This window comes from Abramis brama (genome assembly GCF_963993115.1).
Source record: "Abramis brama genome assembly, chromosome: 24".
Classification (NCBI taxonomy): domain Eukaryota; kingdom Metazoa; phylum Chordata; class Actinopteri; order Cypriniformes; family Leuciscidae; genus Abramis; species Abramis brama.
The window spans coordinates 10,285,044-10,294,840 of record NC_139986.1 but is presented as its reverse complement, the minus strand read 5'-3'; the positions used below and the strand labels follow the sequence as shown (position 1 = coordinate 10,294,840).

The following is a 9,797-nucleotide window of genomic DNA, read 5'->3' as shown; positions in this document are numbered from 1 at the left end:
CACTGAGCTCTAAAATGCCTCTCCACCTGAAAAAAGCCAGTACTATATTATAAATAGTATTAGTATAGTATTAATTAAAAAAAAAAAAATCTGACTTAACACGAGTAGGCTAACGTTATCCAGTATCCTGATAGCGACGATGACTAATGATAATGATATTCGTCTGTACTATTCCTTCTATAAGAAATCATCTCAACAATATAGTGTAGCAGCAAATAAATACAGATATAAACTTAATATCACTAAAATGAAATAGAAAGCTGCAATTACAGACGCTCACATCCACACATAAACACACCACTGACGTCTTCACTTCCAGGTGAAGAAGCTGTCAATCAAAAACTCAGTAGCCAATGAGAACACACTGCTACTAGCCACGAGACCCACGAGAGAAATGTGACCCACGAGAGAAATGTGTCAGAACAGCGAACGAAAACTCAAGGAGCGTAAACGAAAACTTCAGAAGCTTAAATGAAAACTTCAGAAGCGTAAATGAAAACTCTGGAAGCACATTTGTAAGTTCAGATCAGCGATTGAAATATGAGAAATAGTTAGCAAAACATGCAGTGTATTAAAAACGAAGTAAAAAAATTTGCCTGCGATTTATTCTTTTTCAGTTTCAAAGATATTTTATTCAGTTTCAATTTATATTTTCATTAGTTTCTTGAAAAGCTACATTCATTATTATTGGCACAAAATTTATTCCATATTATAACAGCAGTTTTAAGTGCAGTAGGGACAGTACCAGTAAGAAGTGATGTATGCATAATATCAGTGATTAAAGAGGAAAGAAATGATAAACCAGCTTTAACCAAGTAAGTCGGTAATGGATCCAGTTGACGTGGCAGATTTAGATTTTTGTACAATGGAACAAATGTCCTCAACTGTTGGAATTTTAAAAGCAGAAAATGAAAATAAGGGAGATGGCACAAAGCTAGAATGAGTTATGTTACAATCAGGGTTTGGTGAAACCAATTGCTGGTGGATGTGTTCAGTTTTCTTATTAAAAAAGAGCATAAATGCTTCACACAATTCTGTAGAGGTTATATGCCAGTTAGAACACTCAGGTGGCTTTAAAATAGTGTTAACCACAGAGAATAGAGATTTTTGGTTTCTTTCTTTCTTTCTTTCTTTCCTTTATTTATATAGCACAAGTAAACACAACAGAAGTTGACCACTGTGCTTCACATAACACAAATCCAAGAAGATTGAAGAATAAAAATATCATTCAGATTGCAGAAAAGAGGAAAAAAAATAAAATAAATAAATAAATAAATAAAAACATAGATACATTTAAATTTAAAGAAATGCACGCTCCAAAAGATACACCTTTAATTTGAGTTTAAACTCATATAAAGAGGATAGCGATCTCAAGGAGACAGGGAGGCTATTCCACAGCCTAGGACCGACAACAGCGAAAGCACGGTCTCCTCTTGACTTTAAGCGTGAGCGTGGCTGGTACAGATTATAGTTACTCGTGGACCTTAGACACCTCCCAGGTACATTAACAATTACAAGTTCGGACAAGTATGAAGGTGCAAGACCGTTTAAAGATTTAAAAACAAACATCAGTATTTTCATATGTACTCTGTAATGCACCGGCAGCCAGTTAAGAGACATTAAAATCGGAGTGATATGTTCATGTTTACGAGTCCCAGTCAGGAATCTGGCAGCTGCATTTTGGACCATTTGAAGCCTTGTAATTGAAAACTGGGGTAGTTCTATATATAAGGAATTACAATAATCCAGACGGGACAGAACGAAAGCATGTATAACTTTTTCCAGCTCTATCGGTGATAGGAAATGCTTTACTCTAGATAATAGCTTCAAGTGAAAGAAACTTGATTTAACCACTGTGTTTATGTGTTTCTCTAGCTTTAAGGAAGAATCCAAAACCACTCCCAGACTCCTGACCGTAGGTTTAATATCACAGTACAGGTCTGCAGTATTAAAACTATTTTTTCCATCTCCTAAAGAGGGGCCAAACACAATAGCCTCTGTTTTACTTGCGTTTAAATGTAGAAAATTTAAGGACATCCAAGATTTTATGTCATTTAGGCACACAGATAGAGTTTCAAGGCCCTTTGTGTCAGTGCGCTTAAAAGGCAGATAGATTTGAGTATCATCTGCATATAAGTGGAAAGACACTCCGTGTTTCCTAAAAATTGATCCCAACGGCAGCATATACAATGAAAACAAAGTAGGAGCCAGAATGGAGCCTTGTGGTACGCCATAGGTAAGAGGAGCTACGGACGAAACAGAATCTCCAATACCAACTGAAAAGGTTCTGTTTGTAAGATAGGACTTAAACCAACTAAGAGCATTTCCTCGGATGCCCACAGACTTTTCAAGGCGTGACAGTAAAATTCCGTGGTCAACAGTGTCAAATGCTGCCCTCAGATCCAAGATAATTAAAATGACGGAGTCCCCAGAATCAAGAGACAACAAAATATCATTTAAAACTCTCAATAAAGCAGATTCACTACTGTGATTAGTCCTAAAACCAGACTGAAATTTCTCTATGATACTATTCTCATCAAGGAAGCTCTGTAGTTGCAGTAGTACAGTTTTCTCAAGGATCTTAGATATAAAAGATAAATTTGAGATAGGTCTAAAATTTGATAAATCAGTAATGTCCGCGTTTGGCTTTTTTAGTATGGGTTTCACCAAGGCATGTTTGCAAAGAGCAGGGACAAAACCTGAGAGAAGGCATCTGTTTATAATAGACAAAATCCAATGCCCCACATTATAAAAAATCTGTTTGAAGAACCATGTAGGAACAGTATCAAGAGATGAGACAGTAGGCTTCAACTTAGCGACTATATCTGTTAGACCAGCCATGGTAATTGGGTCAAAAGAGTTTAAAAACCTGATGACCGAGGGAGTGTCTACAAAGTCAGTAGTCGAAGGCACTATAGACTGTCTAATTATTGTCAATTTCTCAACAAAAAAATTGCGAAAATTCTCACATGTAGAAGCAGATTCAGTGAGATGGTTGTTATTTACAGGATTAAAAACAGAGTTTAGGACTTTAAACAGGATCTTTGGATTATTTGAGTTTTTAGTTAATATATTAGAAAAGTATTGAGACTTAGCTGTTTTAACAGCTTTTTGGTATGCTTTTAAGGACTCCCGCAAGATTTCATAGGACACCTGCAGCCTGTCCTTTTTCCATCTACGCTCCGCTCTTCTGCAAAGTTGTCTAAATTGGCGAGTGTTGCTATTCAGCCAAGGTTCAGATTTATGTTTCTGACATTTAAGTCTCAGGGGTGCAACAGTGTCAAGAGCGTTGATACAGAGAGAATTAAATAAACTTAATTGCTCATCGATATCTACTGTATTTAGATGTTCAATAGAGAACACCTGCTCAGCATCAGAAAAAACAGCAGAAAAGGCATCGGCAGATGATGGACAGGACAGAGCTACACGTGACCATTTACTAGGTCTAACAGATGCAGTGGTATAACAGGGAAGATCAATATTGAAAATCACAGGCCTGTGGTCAGAAAAGCTTAAGTCACCAATTTGAAGATCTGAAATGGAGAAACCATGGGATAAAACTAAATCGAGCGTATGGCCATATACGTGGGTTGGCTGATTTACCCATTGTACAAAATCACATGCTTCAATAAGACTTAAAAAATCCTTTGCTAGTGCTGAGGAGTTAGAGCATACGTGAACATTAAAGTCACCAACAATTAACAGTCTATCATATTTCGGAGTAATACCCCCTAAAAAGTCTGAGAACTCATTTAAAAAATCTTTGTTTGTTTTCGGAGGACGGTAGACTACAGCAATTACCAGTGAGTTTGCCTGATCTAATGATAAGAGTTGTACCTCAAAAGACGAATAAAAATCAGTTTCTAGTAATCTACAACAGAAATTGTTTTTATAGACCGTTGCCAGTCCTCCACCCCGACCAGAACGACGGGGGGTATTAAAAAAATTGTAGTTGGTAGGAGTGAGTTCCGAGAAAGAGCTAATATCACCAACAGGAAGCCAGGTCTCCGTCACAAATAAAAAGTCAATGTTGCCGGCGGTTATAATGTCATTAAAAATAAATGTCTTATTTCCCAACGATCTGGAATTTACTAAAACCATCCTAATAGATACAGAGTCACTGACCGGCTGTGCTGCTTGATGAGGTACCCGTTCCAATGAGCGAAGGTGCCGCTGATCCACTCCACCACGCCGTAAAAAAGGGACACGTCGCCGCCGTGCATGCATTGTCGAGTCCCCAGCCAGATGACATAACCATTGATAGGGCGTCTCCCACGAGCGCCTCGCGATGTAAAATCCATGATCCCTCTCAGGGACACGAGTGTTCCGGTAGGGCCGACCAACCAGTCCAGACGCCAATTCCAACTTTAGCCTGACGGCCGCGCCACCCCGCTTTCCTCTCCTCCTGCGGCGCTTCCTCCAAGGAAGTACAGGTGGCACACAGCGTAAACACAGAGGCAGAGTTCTCAGGAAAGGTGGCGGCGGAAAGCTGGAGCACTCGGCCAACACGCCTTTGTTATAGCCAAACTCCATAGTTGTTCTGATATTGAATAACGACTGGCGGTCATATACAAGTGATTCAGTGACATAGTAGGCCACACTTAAATTAATAAAGGAAAAGAGATATACAACTGCAGACAGGCAGAAGTAAATCCATAGAGACAGACGGCCAGCCAGAGACAACGGCGCCATCTTGCATGAACAGGTTCCTGGTTTTCAATGGGACACAAGTGTCGAGGATCATTTTAAGATTGTCATTGTAATGCTGGATTAAATCATCAAGATTCCATGAATGGTCTTTGTAGGGAAGTGTGGACAAACATTCCCCAAGAATTGAGGGATCAATGTTCTTAATATTACGAAATGTGATTGTACGACTCAAATTAGGCTTGAACACAGATAAAGAGACAGTGAAAGACACCAGCAAGTGGTCTGACAGTGATAAGTCAGAATTAGTGCAATTTCCAGGAATCACAACTGAACAGCAGACCAAATCAAGAGTATGACCTTTGGAATGAGTTAGGACATTGATAAATTGCTGTAGTCCAAAACTATCTAGGCATGATAAAAACTCTCTAGAACATGAATTTTCTGTATTATCCACATGGATATTAAAATCACCAACCAAAACCACGTTTGGAGACAATGAACAAAGAGAAGTTAAAAATGTTGAAAATTCCTGTTGGAATATAGAATTGGCCTTCGGAGGCCTGTATACAATATGTATAAAAAATGTATACAATGGAGGATGCGCATGCGCAGCGGACGGTGATGGCTGCTTAATATCGATGCTCTACCTCAGTTGTCTTTTTTTTCGGATTTATCTATCCCTACTTAGTTTTTGGCCGAATTTTATGTAAATTCCTTGTTTTAGTGACACTCTAGATGGCATCTAAACGAGATTTAATCCACTCCCCGGCGAAGAAAAAGTATAAAGACGACGAGCACCTTCACGACGCCATTGCCGAAATGCCTGATAAGCAACTGAGCGCCATAAAACTAAGCATGTCGACGATTGTTTGCGAGGAAATCCCGACGATTACAGCACGATTGGACTCGCTGGAAAAGGATGTCAAATCGTTTGGCAATAGATGTGACAACATCCAGGCTACGTTGCGGGATGTGAAAAGGGACTCGATTGCTAACAAGTCTTGCCTAGAGGAGCTCCAGGAGAAACTATTTCTTTATGAAGATAAATCCAGACAAAATAACCTAAGGTTGGTGGGCCTGCGGGAAGGAGCTGAAGGAGGGAACGCAATTCAGTTCTTGCAGACCCATATTCCCAAGTGGATTCCTGCTCTGCAAGGGAAGACGATCGAGATTGAACGGGCGCACCGTCTTTACGCGAACGAGGATCCCTCCAGGAATAGAGCGCGCACTTTGATTTTCAAACTCCTTCGTTACAATGACCGACAGGCGATCCTACAGGGAGCCAGAAGCGCATCACCTCTGAGTTATGAAGGGGGTAATTTACGGTTCTTTCCTGACTTCAGCCAGGGAACGTCCAAAAAAAGGAAAGCTATGGCCGAAGGGAGGAAACGCCTCCAACTACTAGGCATCGAGTCATTCCTGCTTTACCCTGCATCGGTCAAAGTATGTAATGGCCAGGAGCATTTGTTCTTCAAAACCCCCGGAGACCTGGAGCGTTTCATCGTGTCTCTGAGCGCCACTACGGAAATGGACACCACTGCGCCCACTGGGATGTCTGATGAGTAAATTCTGCCTTCTCTATTGTATTATAGCACTTTGAGTAGGGATATAGGTTTAATCTTCGCTGTGATGGACACTCAGGTGAGAGATGCTGATGTTTGAGTAACTGCTGCCACTCATAGTCCGAGTGCATGGCCTCGAATAAATTTACCTTCCAGGCAGATAAGAGAGTGTGTTCTTCCTCTCTGCAAGCTGCCGATAGTAATTTGTTTTTTGGATTTTTTATTGTTTTTAACCATTACAATGTTAGAACTACCAGGGTTTGCTGTTTTTGTTGTACTCAGGGTGTCTACAGGTTTGACCAAGTTAAATTTAAGACTTTTTAATACCATTTTCAAACAAAATTTAAGACTAAATTCAAAGTCACGCAAAAGTCAAGCACAAAACCATGAGGATATTTTAAATTATTATTTTATTTAACTGATTGTTCTTGAGAATATATTCAACAGAAAACACTATTCCAGAAGAAGAAATTAATTTCTATTTCATGACTGTCAAGGCACTCACACACTTTGAATCCAATGTAACAGTAACAATGTGAATGCACAAACACTTGAAATGTAAGGTCACTTATGCTGCTTGAAGCACTTGACAATACTCTCACTCACACGTACACACACACACACACACACACACAAATACTTTCTCTCACAAACACACACACACACACACACACACACACACACACACACACAATATACTATATTCTTACTCACTGCACAGTACAACACAATACACTTACTTTCTCACTCACACACAATACAATACTCACTCACTCTCAGACACCCATTATACCATTTTTCTAAGTTCTGCTGTTTTATGCTCCAACTCGCTCTCAACCCCTTTCAGTTCTGACACTTTTTCTTTGAAACGCTTTCTAAGAATATTTGATTTCGTGATCAGCTGGGCCATGAGGGTCCCCGATTTCCCTTCTGCTTGCTCGGCGAGTTTGTCAGCATCTTTTTCAAGGCTGGTAGCCACTTCATTAAGGATCACCCTCTTCTTTTTTAGTTCCTCGAGGTGGTCCTCAGCAGCCTTTCTTTTTTGTTTCTGAGCCTTGCTCTCCTGTTTTTTCTTTTCATTTTCAAGGTGCAGACGGTACTGAGACCTGGCGGAGGCAGCAGCTCCCAGGAGCTCTTTTGTCAGGGGAACTTTAAGAACCCCTCCACAGACAGAGACATAATCACATATGATTCTCTGAGCCACCACTGCATCCCCCTGCATGTTGTCAGTCTCTACCTCCTTATTTACAGAGAAGCCCCTTTCCACAGTTGCTTGGCCATGGGAGAGTAGGAGTAGTTTCCTACAGAAAGTCCAGAGCTCAGGATAGGATTTGCACAGGTGTCCGTGCAGGAAAACATCAAGCCTGGTTTGCATTGGTTGGAAAGAAGAAAAGGATTCAGATTTTGCCTCCATGGTCAAAAATGTTTCAAACTGCTGGAGAATCACATCACCTGATAAAAAAAGGACAAACACATACACACACAAACATGATTATAACAATATTCAAGGTCAAGAAGAAAATACATAATCAGAAAAAGGCATCCCTATTGCAATGGGTGACTGAATTAACCTAATGTCTAGTCACATACAGTACAGATTTTAATCTAACTTTAGCCTGGTTAAGTTTAGTACCGGCAGAGACTCCTCCTGACAGCTGCCTGTCTTGCAGAAACTTCTGGACTAGGCGTTTCATTCTTTCCTTGGACACGTCAGGGTCAGAAAACATGTTTCTCGGGTCCAAGCATGCCATTTGCCTCACGACTGAGTACTTCAGTGGGCTCTTAATCTGCAGTTTCTGGATTATTTTAGTCATGCAGTCCATGCAGTCCTGTCTAAATTCCAACTGCCTGCGCTCATTTATGCTGCTGTTGGGACTACTCTGGATTTCCTAACAGGGGGAGTCGGAACAAATACATTTCCTGATTAGACTACACTACCCAGGCCATCTCTTCATTACAGTCAGATACACATTCTGCCTCCATGCCTCTCTCTCTCCCCCATCTTGCACATGCATTATTTCTTTATTCTCAGATGATTTCTTTGATTATGTATGTGTATGATTATGTATTTGTTATAACGTCAGGTGACACATGCACTAAATGGGCAGTTTAGAAGCCAGTAAGTCAAAAGTTTTGATCTTCTCAAGAATAGTAGCCAATTGCTTGATCATTGTAACAGGCCTTTCAGGTTGCATAACAAAAAATATTTTTGTGTGTAATATCAAGAGTTTATGTGACTGATCAATCAAAGAAATCAACAAGTCTATTCCAAAAATACTGGATAGTTGCCGCCCAAAATATCACACTACACAAACTTCTTTAATCTTAACACATACATTGATCCCTTAAAGTACACTCACACAGTATGGTCTTATTATTTACCTTAAGGACTGCTTCTGCCCCCAAGCCAATGTCCACATTCTTTAGCTAGACCCTTGCTGCCATGTCACTTGTGTCCAGTTTGACTAGCTGTAGTGGAGTGATGTGATGGAGGACCTCTGATTTGATGAACCTCTTCAGCAGGCTCTGAGAAGACATACAATGCAATCAGAATCAGGTTTTATTGCCAAGCATGTGTGAGAATACAATTTGTCTCTGGTTCTTAACTACTCTCTAATGACACAAAAAATACATCTAGACACATTTAGACCCACTGAAGGTGAATTCAAATAGAAACAATATACAATGTAATTTACGGCAGCTATTCATTACCTTGATGAGCACAGTCAAATCTTGACTGATGAATGGCAGCACAGGCTCATCTGTTTGGTACTTTGTCAGAAACGGGGTGAAGGTCCTGGAAAGTGCCATAAAGAAATGGAACTTGGCCATGATAAGAGGGTCGTTCCTCGCCACAGCAAGACAGTCAAAGGATGATGTTCTAGGATTTGGAAGCTTTTTCTGGGTAACTGCATCCACATACATTTCTATATGTGGCCATATTTCAATGGCTCTGTTCACCACTGGTAGATTTTCAATCCAGCGATGTCCACAGAATGGCAATGGAAAGACAGATGACTTTGTTAACGTGGTGAAGTCTTCTCTTCGGGCAGGGGTGTTGTGGAATACTGTATGCAGTGCTTGAAGCACCTTATCTAGCTGCCAGACACTGAATCCACCTTTAAATGCATTGTGAAGTGTATGCAGCCCACAGCTACCCCCTACAATCAGTTGTGAACCACCAAATGCCTCCGCATGCTCCTGCTGGAGATGTTCAAAAAGCTTCCAATTCACATTTGGGCCATCCATGGAGACTGAAACCATGTTTCTCAGGTCAAGGTCCTGTACACACTCCTGGAAAATAGAAAAAAGGCATTAGGGTCATGACAGTCTAGGTCACAAAAAAAATCTAGATGTGAAGAAGCATTTACACCACTAGGCAACTTGTGTGACAAGCCTACAGCCACCTTTAATTAGCGTGGGATAGCCTATACCAAGATGCCAGGAGGTAAACACAACCCTATTCTAAATAGGTTATGACATACATGTGATAGCTGGTCGATGAGCTTTTTGAAAAAAAAAAGAAAAAAAAAAGATGCCTTCATCTCAAAATAAAGTTTAATATAATAACTATCAGGAGGAGCC

General features: G+C 40.3%; 1 protein-coding gene across 2 annotated transcripts; it reads right to left on the bottom strand.

The window, feature by feature from the left end:
• Window positions 1–6,906: 6,906 nt before the first annotated feature.
• Window positions 6,907–9,440, bottom strand: LOC311075678 (uncharacterized protein). Of its 2 annotated transcripts, none has more exons than XR_014604562.1 (3): window positions 8,925–9,440; window positions 8,595–8,738; window positions 6,907–7,664 (listed from the first exon to the last, which is right to left on the bottom strand). XR_014604562.1 is itself a non-coding variant. In XM_084103220.1 (3 exons), the coding sequence occupies exons 2-3, from the start codon at window positions 8,630–8,632 to the stop codon at window positions 7,000–7,002; spliced, it is 615 nt and encodes a 204-aa protein (XP_083959346.1). In that variant the 5' UTR covers window positions 8,633–8,738; window positions 8,925–9,440; the 3' UTR covers window positions 6,907–6,999. The 2 variants fall into 2 exon arrangements, 1 of the variants encoding a protein (XP_083959346.1); XM_084103220.1 differs by having other exon boundaries at window positions 6,907–7,576.
• Between the last annotated feature and the right edge of the window lie 357 nt (window positions 9,441–9,797).